Source organism: Sabethes cyaneus, chromosome 2, assembly GCF_943734655.1.
Source record: "Sabethes cyaneus chromosome 2, idSabCyanKW18_F2, whole genome shotgun sequence".
In the NCBI taxonomy this organism is placed as follows: Eukaryota; Metazoa; Arthropoda; class Insecta; order Diptera; family Culicidae; genus Sabethes; species Sabethes cyaneus.
The window spans coordinates 195714345-195740065 of record NC_071354.1 but is presented as its reverse complement, the minus strand read 5'-3'; the positions used below and the strand labels follow the sequence as shown (position 1 = coordinate 195740065).

Sequence of the window (25721 nt, the reverse complement as noted above, 5' to 3'; positions counted from 1 at the left end):
AAAACTAGGTGAATTTTAATAAATCAGAACAGACAAAGTTGCTTAATTAGACAATATTTTTACACCCACAAATGGTTATTTGATGCAGAGAGGGTGATGCTATTAAGTGCCAGAGTTCGAAAGAATTTCAACTTTTACGATTCCTGTTAGTGTGTCGCTCATTAGTAAATTCCGTGAAGGTGTAATCTGAGGTGAAGAAAGGTGTAATCTGAGGACTGAGCTTGTTTGTCTTTCATTTTGCCTTAACCAAGCCAAAATATATACAAAACACCCTGTACCTACAGTCTTAAAAGGTTGAATAGTAATAATCGAACGGTAATTTTTAACCTTTACGTCCCCGACATCAAAAATGAAGATACTTTCAGTTACATTTTTGCTCTATCTCCACTGTTTTTCAAGCGATTTTTATGCAACTGATCTTAAAAGAACCACATTAGATTGGTCTTTAATAAAAAATAAGCTGGTAAAATATGGTTCCATTTTCCCGGAGATATTCCAGATCACGGTGGGATTTTTTTGACGTCATGAGTTGAAATCTGCTTAATTGATTGCGCACAAGTTATCCGTTTTATTTGTAGTCCCTAATATGTAATGACCTTTACACTATCCTGTAGAGCGCTGCCTTACGCTTCACATTCCGTAACATCCGTTGTCGGTTCTACCGGAATTCAAAAGTGGTCATTTGGAATTCTTTTCGAAAATATGGCAAATGGGGTATCAAATCACAGAATTCGAAGAATAATTCTTTAAACGTTTGATACGCTTGAAAGATATTTTTTTAAAGTTAGTTTCCAACTTGAAGTTTTGAAAAATATTGAACTCTTTCGATTAGAAGAAGCAACGAAAAATTTTCTTCGAACATTCAGTAGCAATAATAACGTTTCTGATTATTTTAAATGGGTAAATGATACCGATAATAATAACAGTCTTTCTCAGAACAATACACAATCACAGAACATCCTAATGATCTGCTGGAATTCCGTTGCAAATTGATAATATATCTTTCCAACAAGTTCAAAGTCACAGATTCCTAGATTCCGGTAGGAATTTGTCCAGCAGAGCGTGTCGAATAATCCAATGGTCACATCGGTAATGGTCTTTTAACGGTTGAACTGCAGTGTGCAAAAGGGGACATCTGGAAGATTACATCCACCCCACATTCCCGCGCTTCCCGTTCGTTGACTCAGCGCGCCGTAACATTCTGCAGCATCACATCTCATCTTATGTATTGACAAGAGGTATTAAGTGCCGCTTAATCACTTCAATTTATTTAGGTTTCCATTCTTCGCGAGTTGACTAACACCCCAGTGCCCAGTGCCCAGTTTGTATCGGATCGGGTTTTGCGCTCGGTGGGAGCTAGAACCTGTTCCAATCATCGAACTGAAGGAAGGAAAAATGATGGGAAACGGTCGGTCAAGGATTCCCTCGGGCGAGAGGACCTGGATAATTTCTTTTCTCACTTTCCTTTCGTCACATTCATCGACAACGACGACGATATCACACAAAGGCTCTGCTCTGGTCGGTAGGCATGAGGCAAGGTACAGGAGAAGGAAGATGCTGTGTGGACTTGTTTGCACAGCATGCGGCAACAAACGGTTCGGTCCGAGACTACGCAAACGACGACGACGACGCTCAAACCACAACTCGATGATGTTTATTCAATTAAGACCGTTCTTCAACCCCTCGTTCTCTCTGGCCGTGGCCGGCTGGTTGGCCGTGTGGCTATCTATCCGAACCTGCGTTCGATGTGTAGAGACAACTCTCGGGACGATTTATCCGGTAATTTATAGGATTCTCACAGACCTCGTAATTAATGTGTATCTCAGTGAGCAAATTGTTGTGATTATAGTCCTATTATGGTTATTATACGGGAGTCGACTGATTTCCTTCTCGTGTCTTTTTCGCCTCGTCGTCGTCGTCGTCGAAGAGGATTCCTTGGGCTTGGTTTCGTGCGCTCGATTTTGGCGTTTAGAGAAACTGCTGCTGTTGCTGCTGTCAGGAAAGATGGACAGAAGTGAAGAAGTTCACCAAGTCACGCAACATGACTTCACCATGCCTACCATCTCGGGGCGAAGCATTTGTTATTTGCTGGTCAAACCGTGCCTGCGTTAGAGTTGAATGAAAAGTTTTTTTTTCTGCTTTAAGCAGATGTAGTCTATATGGGATGTGATTGTTGATGAGGTTAGATAATTTACATTTTGGTGATTAGAAGCATGCGAGCTACAGCCTGATCGAATCGATGTTCGTTGATTTCATGCGATCTTAATTTAACCGTCTGATATTTCCAGGAGTTTTCATCATTAGCGCAGACCACGTCTTGCAGTCAATTACTTTTTGCCAGCGTCTGCATTCCAATGCGATCTCTCAATCCCAGTCGTCAGACCTGAGCTGTTTCCTAATTCGATACGACATTGCAGTCGACATAAACGGGACCACCTTGCATCGACAATGTGCGGGAGTTTTGCTCGTTGATCCGTTCCAAGACCTCGGCAGCAGAACAGACCGCCATGCGTTTCCTTAAATTTAGTATAATTTATTCATTCGTTTATTACCTCCGCTTGCATTATGTCAGCAGTCAGCGGCTGCGCGTACAGGGCAAGATCATCCAGCTTAGCAAAGTGTTCACCTCTTGCCTTGCAAATGCACATGCACATTTCTTTATGTTTTGATGAATACTTCTCGAAAGTGCTAAAACATGACTAGCTAGCAAGTAAGCCAGCGAGCAAGCAAGCAACCAGTCAACAACACTTTGGGAAAGACGAAAAAGTCATCAAATTTCAGGCGGCCGGGAAAATTGGCGAATTCACTGGGAGTGGGGAAGGCTCGGCGCGCGTGTAGTAATTTTCGTATAAATTTTATAATTTTATGGATTTTCAACTTGGCTGCTTTTCTTTCGGAGTGTGATGAATGAAGTGCCTGCTGCCGCCGCTGCCGCCGCCGCCGCCGCTTCGTTACGCTCCGCTCCGCTCCACTCTGCTCGCGCTACGAGCGGAGCACTTGCTGCTTGCCAATCTTGCCGAGGATGGTCGTAAAAAAAAACTTTGGGAGGCGGTGCAAAAATTCTTCAAAGGTTACGAGGTGCACCACGCTGCTGCTGGGCCGTATGAAAGTATATATGCTCCGGGGTTATGGTTTTATGCTGCGGCCGGCTGACGCGGAACAGCGGTGTCAGACGTGCCGTCTGCGCGATTTTCCACCGGCCTTGGGTGTGTTTGTGCGAGCAGGCAGGACGGTGTCGGTACAACCGTACCAGCAAGCGGACGTGCACTTTTACGATGGCTGCCTCTTTATGAATTATCTTCATAAATTTAATTATATGTTTTATCAAAACAATGTTGTAAAAGAATGTAAATCTTGACTGACACCGAGGATGTGCTTTGAAGTGGTTGCCGGTTATGGCTCTGAAGTTATGATTCGAGGAAGCATTCAAATCGAACCGTTGTTGTTGGAACGGTTTAGACGAATCATTTAAATTTTTTTCATATGCGTGATTTGATGGTATTGAAAAGCAATGCATCCGATCTACTGTTAATTTCAAATTGAATTACAAAAATTTAGATTAAAAATCATTTCAATAGGGAAACTCTCAACTGACTGAATCTTAAGATTCCAGTAGAAGCGATAGTGGATATTCCGGAATGTCGAGATAGGCTCAAAATACATCAAATTGTCCACCCAAAAACTCGTGTTGAAAAATCCTGTGATTTGATACCACATTTGCCATGAACACTAGGTCTTAGGTGGACATTTCGATGTATTTTGAGACCATCTGGACACTCCAGAATATCCGTTATCGGTTCTATCGGAATTCCAAACTGGCAATTTTAAGTTTTTTCGGACATATGACAAACACGGTATCATATCATGGGATTTTTCAACAAGCGTTCTTTGAGGGACATTTGGATGCATTTTGAGCCTATCTGAACATTCCGGAATATCTATAACCACTTCTACCGGAACTCAAAACTGGCCATTTTAAGTTTTCTTCAGACATATGGCAAATATGATATTAAGTCACAGAATTTTTCAACAAGTGCTCTTGGGTGGACATTTCGATGTATTTTGAAAACAACTGGACATTCCGGAACTTCCGGCATCGCTTCTACCAGAACTCAAAACTGGCCATTTTAAATTTTATTCGGATATGTGGCAAATAGGGTATAAAATCTTGAGTTCTTGATGGACATTTCGTCATATTTTGAGATCATCTAGACATTCCGGAATATCCATTATCAGTTCTACCGGAACCCAAAACTGGTGTCAAATCACAGGATTTTTCAATATGAGCACTTAGGTGAAATTTCGATGTATTTTGAGACCATCCAGACATTCCGGAATATCTATTTTTGCTTCTAGCAGATCGCAAAACTGGCCATTTTTAATTTTCTTTGGAAATATGGCAAATGAAGTATCAAACCACAGGTTCTTTCAAGACGAGTTCTTGGGGACATTTTGATGTGTTTTGAGCCCAGGTGGACATTCCGGAATATCCGTTATCGGTTCTTTCGGAATTCAAAACTGGCCATTTTAAATCTCCTTTGGACATATGGCAAATGGCCTATCAAATCACAGGATTTTTTTGAGTACGATCTCTTGGGTGGACCTTTCGATATATTTTGAGACCATCTGGACATTCCAGAATATTCATTATTGCTTCTACTGGAACTCCAAATTGGCCATTTTAATTCTTTTTGGAAATATGGTAAATGGGGTATCAAATCACAAGATTTTTCAATACGTGCTCTTGGATGGAGGTTTCCATTTATTATGAGATCATCTTAACATTCCGGACTATCCATTGTCCCTTCTATCGGACCTCGAAACTGGCCATTTTAAATTTCCTACGGATATATGGCAAATGGCGTGTCAAATAACGGGACCTTTCAATACGAGCTCTTGATTGGACATTTTGTTTTATTTTGAGAACAACTGGATATTTCAGAATATCCGTTATCGGTTCTGCCGGAACCAAAAAGTGGCCATTTTAAATTTTTTTCGGACACATGGCAAATATGATATCAAGCCACAGAATTTTTCAACCCAAGCTCTTGGGCGGATGTATTTTGAGACCATCTAGACATTTTGGAATACCCATTATCGCTTCTACTGGGACTTAAAACTGGCCAATTTAAATTTTCTTCGGGAATATGGCAAATAGGGTCTCAAATCACAGGATTTTTCAACCTGAGTTCTAAGGTGGATATATTTTGAGAACATAGACCTAGACGTTTTGGAATATCGGTTATCGGTTATATCGGAATTCAAAACTGGCCTTTTTTAATCTTCTTCAGGTATTATTCAAAAATCATGTGATTTAATATATTGCTAGAAAAAGAGGAAAAATGCGTGAAGCATAGAGAGAGAGAGAGGGACAGAGAGAGAAAGAGATAGGGACAGAGAGAGAGAAAGAAAGAGAGAGAAAGATAATGGGAGAGAAAGATAAAGGGAGAAAGAGAAAGGGAGAAAGAGAAAGGGAGAGAGAGAAAGGGAGAAAGAGAAAGGGAGAAAGAGCAAGGGAGAGAGAGAGAGAGAGAGAGAGAGAGAGAGAGAGAGAGAGAGAGAGAGAGAGAGACTGGCATGAAAAAACGGAAAAGAAAGAAAAACCTTGGCAAAATGGGTCGGAAAACGGGACGTAAAAGAGCGGCAAGTGGAAAAGAAGATATTATGAGAAAAAAAGTAAAAAGAGACCAAAAAGGGAAGACTTAGCATAAAAAGAGGGAGAACGGAAAAGCATAGAAGAAAAATCAGAAAAAGAAGGAGGTACGGAAGCACATAAAGAAAACGAGAACTGAAACGAGACGTGACAACTGGCTTCTTTGTTTTCTCTTCACCAAACTTTTGATACTTTTCACATGTTGCCTAGCAGTGCTATCAAAAGTTATGTACATGTTGATCTTGACAACAGTGTGTGCCCTTTTTGTGTTTGTGTTCATGCAAGCAAAGCATTCCAATTCGGCCAGTCAACGGTTGGTCTAAAATGGTCTAAAATATGCTACGAGATGTCATATCTCGTCTCAGAGAGAAATAAGTAAAAAAGGAAAATGGAGTAAAAAATGAAAACGGCAGACAAATGGGACGAAACGGAAAAGAAAAACGGGACGTGTCAGAAAAGGAGGACAGTAATGACAGAAAAGGAGCAAATAGAAGAAAGACAAAAAGAAAAAAGACGGAAAAATAGAAGAGGCGTTATCGGGACAGAAAATAAACGACACGTAAAATGTACCTGAAAAGGGCGAAAAATTGTGACAGAAAAACAAACAGAGCAGTAGAACAGAAGAAAAGAAAAAACGGAGCGTTTAAGGGTAAAAATGTGACAGACGAAGACGAAAAACGAGAAGGAAAAAAGACGAAAACTAGAAACGTGAAAAGAGAGAAGATATAAGACAGAAAACAGGATAGAAATTTACAAAAAAAAAATTAAATGAAGAAACATTTGGACTGAAAACAAGATCAAATTGGACAGGAAACGTAAAATAACAAAACAATGGTAAGAAAGAAGGAAGCTAAAGAAAGAAAATGAGGATAAACTGGACCGGAAGGAGAAAAAAAAACAGAACACAGAAGTATAGAAAAGGAGGAAAAGAAAAGCAGAAGATTGACAAAATTGAGAAAAGAGAATAGGAAAAAAAGGAAAATGGAGTAAAAATTAAAACGGTAGACAAATGGGACAAAACGGAACGTGACAGAAAAGGAGGAAAATAATGTCATAGAGGAAAGACATAACAACGGAATAGACAAAAAACGAAAAAACAAAAGGAGGAAAATAGCTAAAACGGACTTGAAAAGAGCGTACAATGGGGCAGGAAAGGACGAGAAAGAGAAAACTGTGGTCATAAAAACGAGCAAGAAATGAAGGGAATACGGGACAGAAAAACAAAATAACGTAACGGGAAAGAACAAGAGAGACAACGAAGTCAAAAGGAAAAACAGAACATAAATTCATCGATTTTCGATAAAATATAGAAAAAAATTCTATATTTTACTGAAAAAATATATGAATTTAAGATATAAAAGTGCACGGTGACTAACTCCAACAATAGAAAACAATGGAAACTAAAAGCAAAAAGAAAAATAATGAGAAAAAAAGAAAACAAATTTCCCGTTGCAACCCCGTTGGGCTCAAATGGGATATAAAACGATTGTGTCCCACAAAGGGAATGAGATAAGGAAATGGGACGAAAAAAAGAAAGTAGGTAAAACGGACGAAAAAGAAGATCAAACTGGAGGGAAAAAGACAAAAGACGGAAGATAAAAAAGGAAAACCAGACAGCAAACGGATAAAAGGAGCCAAAAACTTAATAAACGAGACAACAGAAGAACACAAAAGCAGAAAAACGGGATATTTAATGAGGCAAAACGGAACAGGCGAAGATGAAACATGAGAATGAAAAGAGATAAAAATAGCAAGAAAAAGATGAAAACTGGAAACGGAAAATGGAAAAACGGAAGGCAAATAACGGAAAACGGGAAAGAAACGTTATTTACAAAAATTATAAATCAAGAGCAAAAACAGGTTTGAAAATAAGACAAAATGGGACAGGAAATGAAGAAAAACGAAGGAATGAATTTACAACTTCACGGGACAACACGGGACAGAAAAAGAGAAAAATGAGAGAAAAAGACGAGACACGGAAGAAAAGAGAAGAAAAGTGAGAGCAAGAATTAAGGAAACGGTGTAGAAAAATATAAAAAACAGAACAAAAAGTGGAAAAGACTGGGAAACGGGACTGACAAAGAGAAAAACAGTAACAGAAACGAGGTAGAACGAGCGAGAGGGTAAGACGAAATATGTCAATCCTAATTTCAAGTAATATAGCGCGTCTGATTTCGTGTTCACGTCCAAATTTAAGTCTAATTCAATGTCCAATGTCTCTTTCAATTTCAAGTCCAATTGTGTGTCCGATTTTAAGCCCAATGTCAAGCCTAGTTTAATTCCAATTTTAGGTTGAATTTTAGGTCAAATTTTAACTCTGTTTTCGAGTCTAATTTCTAGTACAGTTTGAATTCCTATTTCAAGTTTAATTTCACATGTAATTCTAAGTTTAATCTCAAGTCGAATATAAATCTCATTAACGTTCAACTTTTATTCCAATTTTAAGTTCAATTTCGAGCCTAATTTTAAATCCAATTTTAAGTAAAATTTTACGTCTAATTTCAAATAAAGGCTTCAAATACTCTTTTAAGACCGATTTCATTTCACCGATTTCAAGTAAAACTACGAGTCAAAGTTACTCAAATTTTAAGTCTAATTTTCAGTTCAATTTGAAACCAAACTTAGCGTCCAAGTTGCATGTCTAGTGCATTTGCTAATCAAATTTAAACCCTAATTTCTAGTTAAGCTCCAAAGTCCAACTTTGGTTTGAAATCCAATTGCACCCGAAAGTTTGGAATTTTCAACGTAATCGGTCGGTTTTTTTGTAAGTAATAATAGATTTTCCACCCTACGATTACTCCGTTTTCCAGGCCAAAACATTCTTCTGAAAAATCGGATGTCTCATCTTGTGTTCAGGTATGAGCACACTAGTGATGAAGACTCAATTGAACAAATTAAAATATCGTTGGCCATCTCCCGTAGGAAATGGCCATCTTGTCAGAAGTTGTCAATCCGGGGACTGCATCGCACGATACGGAAAAGTGCCGTGAATTTATTTTACAACACATCCAGCACTGCTGGCTACTGTTGTCATTAGAGAAACATCAATCGTTTGCGTCGATTGTCGGGTCGTCGATAGGCAAGACAGGAGAACATGAGGATGTGTCCATCACTAGAGGGTTGCCTTGCCGAGCAGCTAGCTTTTACTTTTACGTGACCCGATTGATCGATTCTAATGACAACGTCAGCTTAAATAATTTTGGCTGATGGCGGCGGCGGTTGGATTTATTTTAGAACCGCATTAAAGAAAAACGGCGACGACCGACCGCCTTGCGGGTGACCTCCGCCGGGGGGGCGAGGCGGAGCGTGTTTCGCTGATGCCTGTTGTTCGCCTTTCATTCACTTATCTTACTTTGGATATACTTTGCTTGGTCTTTCACCACTCGCTGTGTGACATTCGTCCGGATGACGATAGTCAATCTTTCATCCTGTTCGATTTGTGGCGCGCCAGTGTGGCGATAATTTGGGGACAGTTTGATTTTGCTTAGCGCTGTCAGATTCTATTTTTTGCCCCCGGAAATTCGAGCTGGTGCGCCACATTTCAACAAAACTAGAACGATGCGTGATAGTAGGTCGGATTTTTCGCTTAGCTCTAATGTATTCGCAATTGTCCGTAGGAAACAACTCTATCGTTTCGGTTGAGAACACTTGCGAACCACCACCGACCGCCCTTAGGCCATGTGACGGTAGCTTTTCAGACTATGGGATTAACCCATTGTCATACATAAGCGTTTTTCACCTGCTTATCCGGCTGCTATTGTATTCCAGAAGGGCATGCACAATTTTCCTTGCTGTTGTTGTTTCTACCCTTCACACCAGTTTTACTGGCGACCGACCTACCACAGGAGCTTGGACTTTGGGTGTGGTTTTTATAGTAGTTTTAACAACTTGCTCTTGTTCTGGCAATGCGCCGCTCGCAATAAAAGTGCTTCATTGGAATTAATTGTAGTTCCCTGTGACCGTTGCCTTAGGTTTTCTTTGAAAAGAAATGAAAAGCCAGGAAAAAACCCTAACTAAATGCAAGCTAAATTTATTTTACCGAGCACGCAATAAATTTTAATAAGCTAAATACGCTGCCAATCGCAATTATAGCTGAAATGTGTTCAGCTTTCTTAACAAGCGAAGTTGATGTACTCGTTTTTAGGACGTTGCTTGAACTGAACGGTGAACGTGTGGCGTTAAAAATATTCTGCACACTAATTTTTTCAATCGGGTGTCCACCCAAAAATGTTTTTGTTGTTGTTGTTGATACCCTCAATTTAAAATTCTGATCACAAACTGCGAAAAAGCTGATATCTTATACGAGCAAAAATGTAATACTTTTTTTTTTGTTTTCTTTTTTCATTCTAGCTCTACGAAATCAACGATGATCCAAAACGGAAAGAGTTCCTCGATGACCTATTTCTGTTCATGCAAAAACGAGGTGAGTGGTTTCATCTGAAGTTTGAGATCTAATGCCGCAGCAATCCGCAAATAGTTGTAAATCCAATTTCGCCGAATTGGAAGCGTATCTGTTTGCCTGACATTTAACAAAGCAGGTTTTGAATCTCTTTTTATAAACAAATCATCGAAGAACAATTTGGAATTCACAAAAAAAAATCTTTTGGGAGTCATTGGATTGAAAGCATAAACTTAGCCTTCAGTTTACGTTGAAATTATTCGAGAGTTCCACTGTGGAGTTTATTAGGACAAATACCATTTATGTTATAGATAGTGATGTCCGTTAATCGTTAGATTAATTCAACTAATCGAATAACACAAGGAATATTTGAATAATTTTTAATCGAATACTGCCACCACGAGTAGTTGAATTAATCGAATAGTTCAATGAGTACGAATAATCCCCGAATAAAGCTCGTGAATCGTTCATAATCGTTCGATTAATCAAAGAAATATTCGAATATTTTTAATCGAACACTATTAGCACGAATAGCTGAATTAATCGATTAGTGAAGACAACGCTCACCGATTAATCGATAATCGAATAATTGAAAATTTCGGACATCACAAGTTATAGATGAAAAAATTAATAGTTGTCGGAGTACGCTACGGATATCGCGCGTGAGGTCAGACATTCGTTTGTTTCTTGTTGCTGGTGTGCGAATTAGCCAAATTCCAGAAGGCTCCAAGAAATTTTTTAGCCTAATCTGAATATCATCCACAAATCGGCCTTTTTAAAAGCCACGAAGTAATAACTGCAGATAAAATTGAATTTTCTTGAATTGAATGATTGGCGATGATTTCACATTTTGACAATTTTTACATGAATGTAGGTCTTGAAACTAATGTAGGGCTTGAAACTAATATTCAGTTGACGAAGTTAGCTTACTTAAGGAGCTTGCTTACAACTACGATTAAACCGAAAAAATAAATAACTATTCTGGGTTATCATTTACAACACTGATTCGCATTCGCCAGCTTCCATGAAATGTTCCATGTTGATAGCACCATTCATTGTGATGGATTGATTTGAAGAATAATTGTCTTGCAACTAACATGTGGACAGCCAGTTAAAATATAAATTAACTGACGTCCTATGAAGGCACAAATTCTCCATACAATTGTGAGGAACGCGCCGCTCGAGCCACAAATGCTGATGCTTCTTATTAGCTCCTTTCGACACTCTACTTTACAGCCTATTTGCATACTTGAGATAACTAACTGACGCAAAGCAGCAAATGAAACGCTCAAAAACTACTCTCGGATAAGACAGTCGCTGAATTTCCTCGCTTTGAGAATTGCTGCATCACATGCACAACCCAAGTAACACACAAAACAAGTTAGAAAATAATATTCGTGAAAAGTAGTCACTTAAGAGTACTATAAACGTACTTTGAAAACATATGTCGTTATTATTAAGGTTTTGAGATGTTTTGGGATAACATGAATTTATTTGACAGCTCATATCAAATGTATAATGTTTGTTTTATCAACATGTCAACACGAAGTTTTTATTATGTCTCCATTACTAAATTTAAACTACTGGAAGAACAAGTTGTAGCTTATGCTATAATAACGTTTGAAATTGGTATGAAATAACCTGATACATACTTCTTTCAATTCTTGTTTCATTAGACTTCAATTTTTTGCGCTTTTCAGGTAATAGAGAAGTTCTGATATATGTAATATTATACTGTTCGATAACAAGCTGTGTTGCTTGGGAAATATCCCTTCAGTCATATTTCTATGCAAGACTACAATTCCCGACAAATTCTTGCAGTATATGAATGCAATCTGGCAAAAGGAAAGAATGACCGTTCACTTTTCTGTGACGTTGCACTTTCAGGACATTACCTTGGACTAGATTAAATGTTCAAACGATAAAATCGGTTGAAGAAAAGAGGTGGTTACCTATACCTATTTGATATCTGTGCTTGAGAAATACGCCATTGCACAGGCGTATTTCTCAAGCACAGATATCAAATTGGTATAGGTTTAAACAGACAAAGTTTAGACAGAGTCCAGCGCCTCTATGGTTCAAAGGTACACGGGTACCAGCGAGCCACATGCCCTGGCGGGTGTCGTGGGTTCAAATCTGGTTATAATCTCTGATTATAGCTTGGTTCGACCCATGCACCTTCCAGCATTGGACAAAAGGTAGGAGTCACCACAATAACTTGTTAAGCGTAGCTACCTATTACCGCCCCCCTTTCTTTCCACTCTTTCCCCTCCTTTCACAAATAATTTTCATTACCTTCCCCTATCGTCCCTCCATCAATACAATATAATTATTGTAGAACCATCGTTTCAAAAAAATATTAATATTAATGCCTGACCGCATTTCAAGGTCAAATACTACAACACGAGTTTGGTCAATTAACTAAAAATATTTATTTCGTTAAAACAAACAGTTCTCGAACATTGCAAACTTGCGATGACGCGTTGATTTTATCCACCTAATATTTATTTATTTGACTGATGTTAGGCTCTGCCTATTATCGATATTTAAAAAATTATTACATAGTTACTACATTACATTATAACCTACTTATTACGAATGATTTACATAAAATATTCTAAGATTATCTCTAACTTGCTTCTTGGTTAATTCAACATTTATAATGTCATGATGATTGTTAAATGTGTCCATCATTCTATACATTGGTTCATTTCTGGCGAAATTTTCAACTCTATTTATCAAATGAAAAGGTCTAACACTTCTTCACTTGGCATAATAAATATGGCGAATTATACCTGCAGGCGAGTATGTCCTTTAAGAACAGAGCATCTGTTGTACGCCTTCTGTTCTCCAAGCTTTCCGTTCCAATCAATAAACATAACGATTTATAGTTAGGCATCTCTCCGGTCCATCCTAAATTGCGCAGGGCATAGCGAATAAATTTCTTTTGGATTCGCTCAATTCGCTTTTTGTGCACTTCGTAGAATTGTTGCCACATTACATTTGCGTACTCAACACCACTTCGTACCAAGGCATTGTACAATGAGATGATAGTATGCGGATCCTTTAATTCTCCACTGAGGCGTTCGATCATGCCAAATAAAGAATTTGCTTTTGCGACAACCTTTTCAGTATGCAGGATGCAGTTAAGCTCGCTGTCCATTTCTACCCCAAGATCGCGTACATGGTCTCTTCTTGGTATTATTTCACCTTCCATAGAATAATCAAATAGCAATTTATTTGTTTTTCGGGTAAAGGACACCAGATTACACTTCTTCGTATTAACTTTTATACCGAACGTTTTGCAAAATCCGATGAAATGTTTTACATCCGGAAGAATTCCGACAGTCCTTAACAGATTTCAGCGGGAGAAAAACCTTCACATCGTTAGCATAAATTAAGATGTAAACTCTAGGGAGAAGTTCCGGGAGCTCATTCATGACCGTGGCGAAAAGCAATGGCCCTAGATAACTCCCCTGAGGCACACCAGACCAGACCGGGAATGGAGCTGACTTGCTCTTGTCAATCTTGACATATTGCGATCGATTCTTTAAATAGTAGCTTATCCACCTCAGATCTATACCGCTTATTCCATACTTTGGCAGAAATGATGCCATCGCATCAATATTTATTACGTCAAAAGCTTTAGACATATCTGTGTAAATTGTATCTACTTACTACCCGTCCACCATCCATTGCGCAGTTCTCGAAACAAATTCCGCCAAATTAGTTACCGTTGAGCGTCCTTTAAGGAATCCGTGTTGGAAAATTGATATTTTAGGTTCAACCTTACGATACAAATGCTCATAAACCATGGATTCGAACATTTTCGTTATGGCCGAGAGAATGGCAATTCCTCTGTAATTTTCAATCAGTAACTTAGAACCTTTTTTGTGAATTGGTATGATGTGCGATATCTTCCATAGTTTTGGAAATAAACCTGTTGCTAAAGACACACTGAATAAACTATGCAATGGAAATAACGAGCCCTCCCTTCAAATTTTTAACACAGAATTTGGAATTCCATCTGATCTACTGCTTTTAGATATATCTAGAGCCGAAGTCGCTTTGCGGACATCTGACAACGATAATTCAAATGTAGCAAAAGTTGAGCCTAACGATGGAGCTGCACTGGAGGATCCTGTTCGTTGATCATTATCGAAGGCATTTTAAAATAGTCAGTGTCAGAGAATAATTCTGCAGCTTCAGTGACGTTTCATCTTTCTTGTCTTTATACATTACATTTGAACTGACATATGTCCAAAAAGTCTTCGGATTTGACTGTATATCCCTTTGCAATCTGTCCATATAGAGGCTGTGTTATGCTCTGTTTCTGGATTTGAAACCCAGCAAACCACAAATCGTATAATAGAGTGTGAAAATCATCTTAAATATTGCTAAACAAACTCGAAATCGTACATATAGCTTAATAAAGCGCACCCTAGTTTACATTTATTCGTACAAAATGATTGTAACTGATTCACATACGATTTTCGTCACAGAATTGTATAGCATTATGGAACTAATCATGTTGAGTCGGATTTCATCGTATACAAATACTTATGAATGTGAATTGTTTTCAAATAATTTGCAGTACATATATCGCCTCCAAAACAGTACGCATATGTTGGTTTCGTGCACCGAATACGATTTTTCTAGGTATATATCGGTACATATATCATATTTGTTACTTTGATATATGTACGAAAATGTTTGCTGGGAAGATCCCTGGCTTGTCTATACGCCAATTCGTCTGAAGAGAGTCTACTCTTTCTAAATTTGTTATATAGTTTCTTGTTTTCCTTTTTAATAGTGAAATTTTCTCGCCGTCAAACCACGTGGGATAACTGATTTCTACATCACGCTTGCAAACGACTGTACAACCCAAGCAGCAATGTGAGTTTTATTGTACTCTTATGGCGATCTTCAAGATTAATTTTGGTCTTAAATACCATCATAAGAGCGTAATAAAACCCAAATTGTTACTTGGGAATGCCGAGATAAAATTTCATATAATTTGCCATAAAATGCTATTACGTTGAAATCCAATGCCGTTTCTACTACTAAAACATTATTGTCCATACGGTCAAACGCTTCAAAACGATTTATGAAACTAATCATTTCATCAAGTATCGGTTTCAATCGAGCAACATTGAATGACTCCGTAGAAATAAAAATGTTCTGCCATTTAACATGCAAAAGTTCGTCCGAAATTACGGTATAATCAGTTTGGCGTAAATTTAGCGTAATTTTTGAATCACCCTGTGATCGAAGAGCAACGCTTCTATATGTTTTAACGTTGATGGCAACGGACATTGCGTTGTGATGCATCTCATGTTGAATCAGAGGACGACTCACCTCAATTTGACAGCTGTCCTCGTCGTTCGTGAATAGAAGATCCAAAAAACGATTGTTGTTATTTGGAATTCAACAGATTTGTGACAATCCACAAGCGGCCAAGTTATCAACAACTACCACTCCTTCAGGCGATTGTACGTTGCAAGGAAACTATATTATGTCAATATGCACATAAAATTTAATACGCATATACTGCAAACCAACGGAGACTGTTGAAAATTTAATAATTATTCTATGTGAAGTTTTATTATGGTCGCTATAAACTAAGTCAATCAGGATAATCTGACAATAAAACTTTTACTTTTGTGCTCACTGATATATTTTCAAGTTAATAAAACTGGTGGACGGATTCAGTTTTCAATTCAATTCAGCGCTCCAAAAACTTCAGTTCAGTTTTTTACCAGAGCAAGCTGCATGCTTTATACTTTTGTAGTGAAAAGCTTCATTAAATTATGGTGGTAGCTCTCGAGCAGCGAACAGTATAATCGGTTGTATTTCTGCTTTCGGCAGAATGTGATAAGACAACTTAAACTTATAATCTGATTCTTGAAGTTTTATAGTGGTTATCAGGAAGTTCTGGTGGAGCTTATAGCAGTTTTATGAAATTGGTCATGAAAACCACTAGCGAAATGTAAAATCATCATCATCGAAAATACTTTAACGAGTCTGTGCCTTCTTGGGGCAGAAAAGCATCAATTATCCTACAAATTAATAACTCACCGGGATCCATCATCAAGCTGGGAAAGATCACTGAAAATGGTTTCCTTATTTAGCACGTTTTTCCTCCGAAAAAAATGACAGTACAATCACATGCCAAGCAAGCATTTACGGAGGCAAATCAGTCAAAGCACATCAGCTTTTCTCTTGTTCCGAACAGAAATTGTTTCGTAAATTTAATATTTTATTATTAGTGGAGGAAGTACTGCACTCGGCACGCTGTACTGTACTGTTACGCCACGGCAGACAGACAGACTGCAGACCTTTGCGTGACTCGTATGCCATCACGACTGACACGCGTCGTAATAAATGTGTAACTCCTTCTTTTAACGAGAAAATCTTAATGCACCACTTAATCTTTGTAGATCTGGGTGCCGTGTGTCCGCGAAAATTCCTCACGCCGCTGCGCGCGATGCGAAGCTGGAAAGAGCAGTGCGCTCCGCGCCGTTGGGTGCTCCTGAGTCAGAGTTCATGAATGGGTATTTAATTTCAGTATAAAGATTTAATTTTATGACCCATTTTCCGAAGCCGCACGGTGCAATGCGGAAAACTGTCACCGGGCTGAAATTACACATGCTGAGAAGAATCATCATTCTGTTTATTACGCGACAATAAAGACTTTCTGGTCCTGTAGTGAAGCACTTTGATCGTACCATCAATTGAAGTATGTTCATACATTTTATTAACAGACTGAAATCTGACATGGTTGCTCATTTATATGCTGAAAATAGTGAAAACAGTTCCCCAATGTGTTTTTCTTTCGCTGGAGAAGCTTGCAACTCACGAAGCAGTTAGCTAAGACAAATGCGACCCCACAAGCGCACGAGCAACTTGTACCACCCAAACAGCCACTTCAAAGTATGAATGAAAAATGAGCAATAAATAAATTTGTTGAAGTCTTGTTAAATTGTAGCTGTTATCACGCGTCGCGTTCCGGGTACGCAGAGCCTTCCACTCCTACCACACTTGCCGCTGATTGCGGCCGTCACCACCACCTTCACCACCGGCAGCGCAGCGGCACAAGCCACGGATGCAGTTAATAAATATTATAATCGAATTACTCTTCCCGTTGCCGAAGCGCGAAATGCAACCGCCAGAGATGAGCGTGCGAATAGGAGTTTGTACCGAAGAAGCAGCACCTTCCGGATACCCTGGTTGGACCCGCGGCTTCAACCCTGGGTACTTTCAATTCGACCGATTTCGTGATCGCAGCTAATCGATCCCGAAGGCGTGAAAGCGCACCCTTTTTAGTGAAAATAACACTTCAATTTATCAATTTACGAGCCGTCAAAGCTGCTGCTGAGCTGAACCAACCAACCAACCAACCAAACCAACCAGCCAAGCAGTACGTAGTTTGGTCTGGTCGGTGGTCGGGGGTCTCCCAGTATGCAAAATATCCTACCAGCCAGCTCGGCCGACCGGCCGTCTTTCGTGGTTTCCCGTATCGGGCTGCTCTCTTCAAGCAGCAGGGCAAATTTACGATCAATATAAAAAAGGTGTAAAGAGATAGCAGATTTATTGCTAATTGAAATCAAATTTATAATTCTGCAATGATTTGAAATTTCGCGGTTGCTAACGCGGTCGCGGAGACCGTGTCATAGAGGCAAGTCGGCAAAGGCGGAATTTGCGGTGCTGGCGGAAGCGCCCGGGTGGACGGCGATCGGCTCGATTCAGGTTGAGGTGAAGCGAATAACGATCCGATTAAAATTGGTGGGAAATCGACACATATTTTATAGTTTCGAATGCTTCCAGTTATGTTGAGCTGGTTTTTAATTTGGTTGAAGCTTGGGCCGGGTGTGGATTAGAGGAATAGTATTAAAATATTCTATCTTTAGTTCAATTTTTTTCTTCGTCGTATTCAATACGTTCGATGATGGCCGATATTTAGTTGAGTTTTACGCTGGGATTAAGTATGACTAGACTATGTCAACTCAAAACTAGTGTCGCAAATGTCGAACTCAAGACTGATGGCGCTATCAACTATGTCGACATTGTCAATGACATTGATTTTATTCAATCGACACAATAGCAAAGCAAAGCCTAGGTGCTTCATTCCGTTATCAAAACTTTACTTTCTGTTTTTATACGACTTACTTCGCAGCCAGCTGTTAGAGCACAGGACAATTTCAGGGTCAGTTGCTACGATCCTATTGACTCTAACAGCCTCTTCCAGCCGAGATTCGAACATACGACGACTGACTTATTAGGCCAGCATCATACCTCGAGGCCAACTGGGAGGCGACACAATAGACGACAGTAAAACATAAATTATTTAAGAAAATTCGAATAACCCTTCATTAACCGTACATTTGTCCGCACTGGCAAACGATTTTAAAAACCAAGCTCTTTGTTTTGGTGCTGTTTAATCCACCTCCGTCCCGTTCGAATGTGTTTGGTGAGATCTGTCATGTGCGGTAACCGTCAAGTCTCGAAAATTGATCCATAGTACTGTTCACAGACTCATGATGTAGGCGTCATCTGTTGAGAGCGGGGGGACTCGAGAAGTTCAGAAGTATTTAAAAAAAAGCTCTAAAGAAAACTCTTCAAGAGACATACGTTTTTCTCCAGACACATTGACAGTAATCAAAAAGCTAGCTCATCGTTTTGATGTTATCCAATCCTGTTCTGTTCCGTCTGGTCGCGCATTTCTGAGCTGCAACCGTCAAGGCTTAAAACCTGATTCACAATAGCCAATCGGCGTATGCATCTGACGTCTGTGTTCGGGGAGTTGTGGAATCATGTACATAATAGGCTCAAGGAAAACTTTTCAAATAGCTGTTTTCTCATGTATTGAATCACACTTGTGCTGCCGTGCTTAGTGTCAACTTTCGGGTATGAAATGGGGAAGGCAACTAGGAAGTAGCACCTATCAGTAAGGCTGGCCATACCTGGAAATACTCAGTTTATATAATTGAGTAGCCAAGCTAGGAGCTGCGGGGTCGTGTGGTTTTCAGATCTTGGTCTTAAAACTGTAGTTTTAAGTAACCATTAAACCAGACGACTTTATTTTCAAGTGTTATGTTATTTAAACTAATATTTTTCGCAGTTGGTATTGCTAATCTATGTTCAGAGAGCGAAATAAGGGGCTGTATCCTAGACCAATTGCAGCATGACTTAACCTTTATTAGCAAAGATACTCCCAACGACTGTAAATAAATCATTATTTATATGGAAGCGTTTGATACGGGAGGTCCACGCTTTTTCCTTCCTTCGCCTTTATTTTAAGCAGTTGAATGAAATTAGGTAATATTTCTGGTTCCACTTAATTCTAGGGATGGGAAAGCTATCATTAACTAATAATAGTTATCAGTAAGCAATAACATCACTAAGTATCAGTAGGGTTTTGCTCTTATTGTAATTTACTGCTACAGTTACGTCGTCTCGTTAGAAAACTCAGTTAAATTAAATTTATTGGTCGGTAGCTGCGATAGACGAGGGTGACACGATATGTCGCCGTTGTTCGTTGTTGTCGGCAACATAGAGCCGGAGTTCCCTGTTCCCGGTGCCAGTGGGGTTGTTAAAGAGAACTGTTTTCGTCGCATTGTCGTCCGGCATTCTTACGACGTGCCCGGCCCACTCTAGCCTACCGATTTTTGTCAGATGTAATCTGGTCCGTAGACTACGCGTCGTAGTTGGGACGCGTAGAGGGGCGGTCCCCATGAAATTTACAACCCCCGCCCGCCTGGTAAATTACAATGTAAACTTACCATGAATAACGCAAGTATAGTATTACAATTTCCTACTTTTTTGCTTAAATGCCGTAGTGGGTAAAGTTACTGATATTTACTGATAGATATCAGTAACGTACTGGAAACTACTGATAGTTATCAGTACCGATTTTTAATGATAGTTCCCATCCCTACGTAATACCTTGGATTTCTTTCTACGGTCCATGCTGCGGCCTGGCCGTTGACAAGAAAAATGATTGATTCAAGTAATCGTCATTCTCCTTTCAAGTATTATACTTTCAAGTATTGACTGCATTAGTATGAGATTAGATTAGATTAGAAAACGGACACTTAGTCTCGACTATCGCTTTTGATCTTTGCGTCGTCCACCTTTCGTTTTTGTCATTCCGTCTTTTATCTTTCATTTTTCGTCGTTAGGCTTTTTCGTGTTTTGTTTATTCGTATATTTTTTTATGTGTACTCTGTCACCTTTTGTTGTCGTCTTCTTGCCGTTTATTGCTGTCTTTTCAGCGTCAGTCAGTCGCTTTTCATTGTTACTAACATCTGATTTTCTGGAATATTTACATCGTTTTCATGTGTCTTTTCAGCGATTTATTATCATTTTTTTTCAATTTTTTGTAACAATTTTAATTTTTCTTGGTGGGGTCTTTTTGTCGTCATTTGTAGTCTTTTTTGGTATTTCATGTCACCGTCTTACCGCGTTTACTGCAAAGTCTTTTCATCGTTTTTATTGCCTTTTTTAATTTTTTTTGTCCTTTTGGCATTCTACAGCGTCTCTTAATTTTAATTTGTGGCCTTTTTTCATTGCCTGCTTGTCATCACCTTTTCTCTCCATCGCCGTCTTTTTGTCGTCTATTTGCTGTCTTTTCGTCATGTTGTTGTTGTTGTCTTTTCGACGCTTTTTTGCCATCTTTTTGTCATATCCTCGTATTAGTCGTCTTTTTGGCATCTTTCTGTCGTATTTTTGTCGTCTTTTCATGGAATTTTATTCCCTTTTCATCGTATTTTTGTTGTTGCCTTTTTTTGCCCATTTTGTAGTCCTTTTTGCTATTGTTTTGACATCCTTTCGGCGTTTTTTGTCGCCGTTTCTTCATTTTTGTGTGCAATTTTAAATTGATATTTTTCGGTGAATACAATGAAAACACTTTCCCTTTTCTTTACGTTTCTTCATTTTTCTGCTTCATCCTTTTTACTAAAAGTGAGGTCTTTTTACTGTCTTTTAATCGTTCTTCGTTTCGGTCGTATATTTTTAATCTTTTCGTTGTCCTTTTTGCATGTTTTGTCACTATCTTGAGATTAAAAAGATGTCTTATCTTTTTCTTGTTTTTTTTTTGTTTTTCACTTCTCGCTATTAAGGCTCTTTTTCATCAGATTTGTATGTTATTTTTTCGTATTTTTGCCATCCTTCGTGGTCTTTTCATCGTTATTCTGTCATCGTGTTTTTGCCTATTTTTATAACTCTTTTTCGTTGTTTTTTTCGTCGTATTTTCGCTGTCTCTTCATTGTCTTTTCTTTATATTTGAAAAGATAACTATTTTATAATCGCCATTTTATTGTTTTTTCTGAAGGCATAAATTTTAAAACCGCGTAAAAAAATTAAAGCGAATTATTGCTAATAGGTCAAGGATTCCAGATATTTGGTTATAACAAATAATCTTTTTTGTATGACATTTAATGTTCTTCACATTCAAAAATCAATAAAAAATAATGTTGGAACTGTCAAAGCGTGCGAATCGAAAATATTTCGCCTTTTTCCCGTACTAAAACAAGAAAAATATCAGTATTAGGCCATGAGTTTTTGTCCTTCCGGTGTTGGGCCACTGAAGGGGGAGGGGGTGGTCGAAAAAAATAGCATTTTTATTTAAAGTTTAAACGTGAAAACGAAATCTATTCTTGCTCTTAATATATACGTTATTATTTTCCATGCAAAAATCTACGAAAAAAAGACTAAAACGAAAGAAAATTTATTTGGACAATTTTCGGAAATTCCATTGTTCGAATTTCCGTTTCTGTTTTGTGCTAGAAGCCTAACTCAACTCGTACACTCATTTTTCGAGTTTTGCCGGCTGTAGAGCCTACAGACAATTGATTTTATTAAAAAAGAAATTAACTCATATCCTGCAAATTATTTTTTTTGCTCCCCGATTTTTCAAGCCATTTTTCAAGGGGGGGTAACAAAAACTTTAAAAATAATTTGCAATGGCCTTACTATTAATGCAAATATACCACGGTCAGAAAGCGACAGCCTGAAAGTAAAGAATATCGTGCCCTCAAGCTCAACGCATAAAATGACGAAGAACCCTGTCTGTGATTTAGATCTATCTATCAACCGTAAAACTTCTCTTTTTAAATCACTACTCACAGCTGTAAGGACGGTGACAATGCTTTGGAGGCAGTTGACATTTGTTTAAGAGCATGTAATTAAACCCCAAATCTCATGTTGCTGGTGAAAACACAAATTGCTTGTTCTTTTGAACAAAGCATTGTTGCTGGCACCAACTACGAATTTGTGAACCTACTTGTGCTATGTTAGCATCAGAAATTCAGAAATCAGAATCAAATTAGTTCAGTTTTATTTGCGATCGAAACAAACCTTGTTCGGACGAGGAGATTGTTTTTTTTTTCTGGTGAACTTCCCAAGCAGAGACATCAAATTGGTCTAGCTTTAATTGACCAAACTCGCGATTTTAGTCATGACCTTGAAATGCGGTCAGGCATATATTAATATTTTTTTTAACGTGTAACGAACTCACATGTATATAGTTAGTAGAATTAAGTTAATATTGGCCAAGATTCCATTATCAATATTATTAGCATTATTGGTAAATTTAAATATTAGTTCATCTTCATTTTCAAATCGCTACTCCAAGTAAATTTTCAATAAAAATCTGTGGTCGGCAATACCGCGCGCCGACTCACAAAATCAAATCAAATTTGCATACGTGCTGCTATCAGAATGATATCCCAGACGCTCGCTTACGTTGCCTAATTTGCATATCATCGCTAACTCGATCGAGGAGGTTGACCTGTCGATAAAGGCTGATGACCCGCCCGCAGTCGGGAGAGTGTTTCACTTTGCTCTCTAACCTTGGGGGTTGGTCGGGTTGGCAAGATGCAAGCCGTGCGCTAGAAGAAGATCACTTTAACCGAAAATGCAACTTCGTATTTTCGAACACAGCGAAAAAGAATTTCGTTAGGCAGGTTTCGATCAAGGACGGTTATCTGAGGATCACCTTGTCCTGATCCTTCACTTTGATCTGACCTGTGGAAGAGGCAGGAGTAGTCCGTAATTTTATCCGCGTCGTGATTTATTGAACAGGTGGTGAAACACATGAAGATTCTTTTTCTAGTTAGCATAAATAGTTTTCCCTTTCCCATAGATAGGCAGTGCAAAACGGTACCCGCTTTAAGAGTGCTCTCCGTGTGTGACCGTAGCTCATGCAAGCAAGTGTGCTGCGAGAGGTATGACACCTATTCTTGCCAAAAGGCGGTGTACATAAAATTACCTCGTGTGGTTTTCATATTTCGCTAGGTTCGCCACGGAACAAGTGATTATCATCCTGCTAGATTGTTAGCGACTTCTTCTGACCCCACCGTCAGCCTCAAGATTTCCCGGCCCGCTACAACGCCGGACGAGGGTAGCGTCATCAACTTTGCGCCCTGTACGGGATAGGCTGGCCGAACAGCAATCGGCAGCATCCAACACACAGCAAGCAACCAGCATCGAGACTACTAGCGTCGAGTAAAACCCAGCCAATTTCGCACGCCGTGCGTCGTCAGCAGCAGGAGTAAATTTCGGGATCCGCGTGGCGCGGATCAGCTAGATCGCGTATTGCCCAGGATAGCGATGGCGACCCCGCCATTTTGTTGTTAACCCTCATCGACCAGTAGCCGCCATGGTAAACCTCATGTAAACCCCGGGTTATGAGTGAGTACACTTTTTACATTTATTGTCCATGCGCATGTGACTTAAATAGGGCCGAGACCCTAACCATACCAACGACAGGCGGTTGATAGCAACCCACCGCACCGCACAGTGAACGTACGTTCTTTTTTTTCTTGCACACACCGCTAGCGAGTAGGGAATGAATGGGAAAGATTAGAAGATAGAAATGATTAGGCCTAGGCAAGTGGAAAGAATAAATCGATCGAGCAAATGATATGTGAAAACACAAAATGCCAATAGTGTATCAATTGATATTGTTAACGCCGAGAATATACTGCCGTAGTACGATAGAAACGAGCATTTAAGTTCATGCGACGAACCTCCATGCAGTTGCGCCATGCAGCTTAACCGGATGCTGTCCCAGCCGCTGTCGAGAAGGCGGAAGTTCGAGGTGATTTGGGACAATATGCGTCAACATTATAGGTCTAAAATATCAATTGTAGAGGTTAATGACCTACAGCAATTGATTAAACTGAACCATAGAATTGACGCAGCAGATCCACAACTTCAGCAAATTTCAGAGGGACCGCTTCGCCGTCCAGTTAACCAAATCGATGCCGAGTACAGCGACAGTGAAATGGACCAAGAAGCATCGATTAATGCAGTTCAGGGTCGAAGTAACGGCGAACAGATGAGGTTGAATGGGAGGTCTAATCTTCGACCAACTAGAGAGCTTCACACAGCAGTAGGGCAACAGGTTCAGTCGAATTCGCTAGGAGCCTGCTGGAATTGTCAAGAAATGGGACATGCTTGGCGACAGTGCGTGAAGCCGAAGCTGATTTTCTGTTATGGCTGTGGGAGTTTGGGGAGGACGATCCGTAATTGCGAGCGCTGTACCGCAAAGGCGGACCCTAACGCCAACTATCGGCAGCAGGGAAACGCCTAACGGGATGGGAACCCGGGAATTCGTTCATCCCGACGAAAAATAAGATTCCCGACAGCACGCTCAATGCATTACAATTTGACCCGCTCACACAAGTCTACCATATTAAGATCCAAGTCAGCAAATGCCCGCACATCAAAATTAAAATATTCGATGCCGAAATAGAAGCTTTACTCGATTCAGGAGCGGGCATCAGCATTCTGAACTCTCTCGACATAATAAATCGATTTAGCTTACAAATTCAGCCAGCAGCGATACGGGTATCCACCGCTGATGGAACAAATTATGAATGTCTTGGCAGTTTAAATCTGCCGTTGACGTACAAAAATGTGACAAAAGTCATTCCAATAATCGTGGTCCCGGAAATCTCCCGACAGCTGATTTTAGGTGCAGATTTTTGGGACGCGTTTAACATTAAACCCATGATCGACTTGGGGTGCGGGCCAGAGGAGTTAGAGACGGTAATTCAAACTACAAACACACAATTGTGTTTCACAGTCGAACCGGGTGATAGTAACGTGCAGATAGTAGACGAAGAGGACGATACTCTCGACATTCCAGTATACGAAGGGCCGACCGAATCCACACCGGATCCGGACCACACCGCCCCACGTTGGGCGCCAAATGTAACAGGTCCGCCTTTTCGCTACCCGATTAATAAGCGGGTGGCTTAAGCGCCACTCTCCAAAGGAGAGACCACCCACCGAGATTAACGGTTGCCCAGCCTGAGACCCTCGCAGGGAGAGGTTCACTTTTATCCCGAGTTCGGGAAGGGAAGCGGGTTGGCAGACTTAAACACGTGACGCTATACTCCGTATGGCTACGTCACAAAACTTTACCTACGATACAGACCTGGCACTTAAGAACAGCAGCTTAGGAACTTACGACAGCAGACAAAAGTGACGGGTGATTTCATCACTGGCCGAGTCCAGTCTCCACCTAAAAATGACCGCAAGATGATTCGAGAGTGTCCTTGACTGATTTCGGAGTCAGCCGCCCCAGTAGAAAAATACTCAAAAAAAAAAAAACTAACAAGAACGCAAAACCGAACACATGAAGAAAATCCCTTTCAACCC

The 25721-nt window shown here is 39.6% G+C and overlaps 1 protein-coding gene across 4 annotated transcripts in view; it reads left to right on the top strand.

The window, feature by feature from the left end:
- Positions 1-25721, top strand: part of LOC128738663 (protein dead ringer-like) — a 246917-nt gene that overhangs the window by 159925 nt on the left and 61271 nt on the right. For all 4 annotated transcript variants that reach the window (XM_053833976.1, XM_053833975.1, XM_053833974.1 and 1 more), the window contains exon 5: positions 10004-10076. In XM_053833976.1, coding sequence (XP_053689951.1) covers positions 10004-10076 — 73 coding nt within the window. The remainder of the gene's footprint in view (positions 1-10003; positions 10077-25721) is intronic.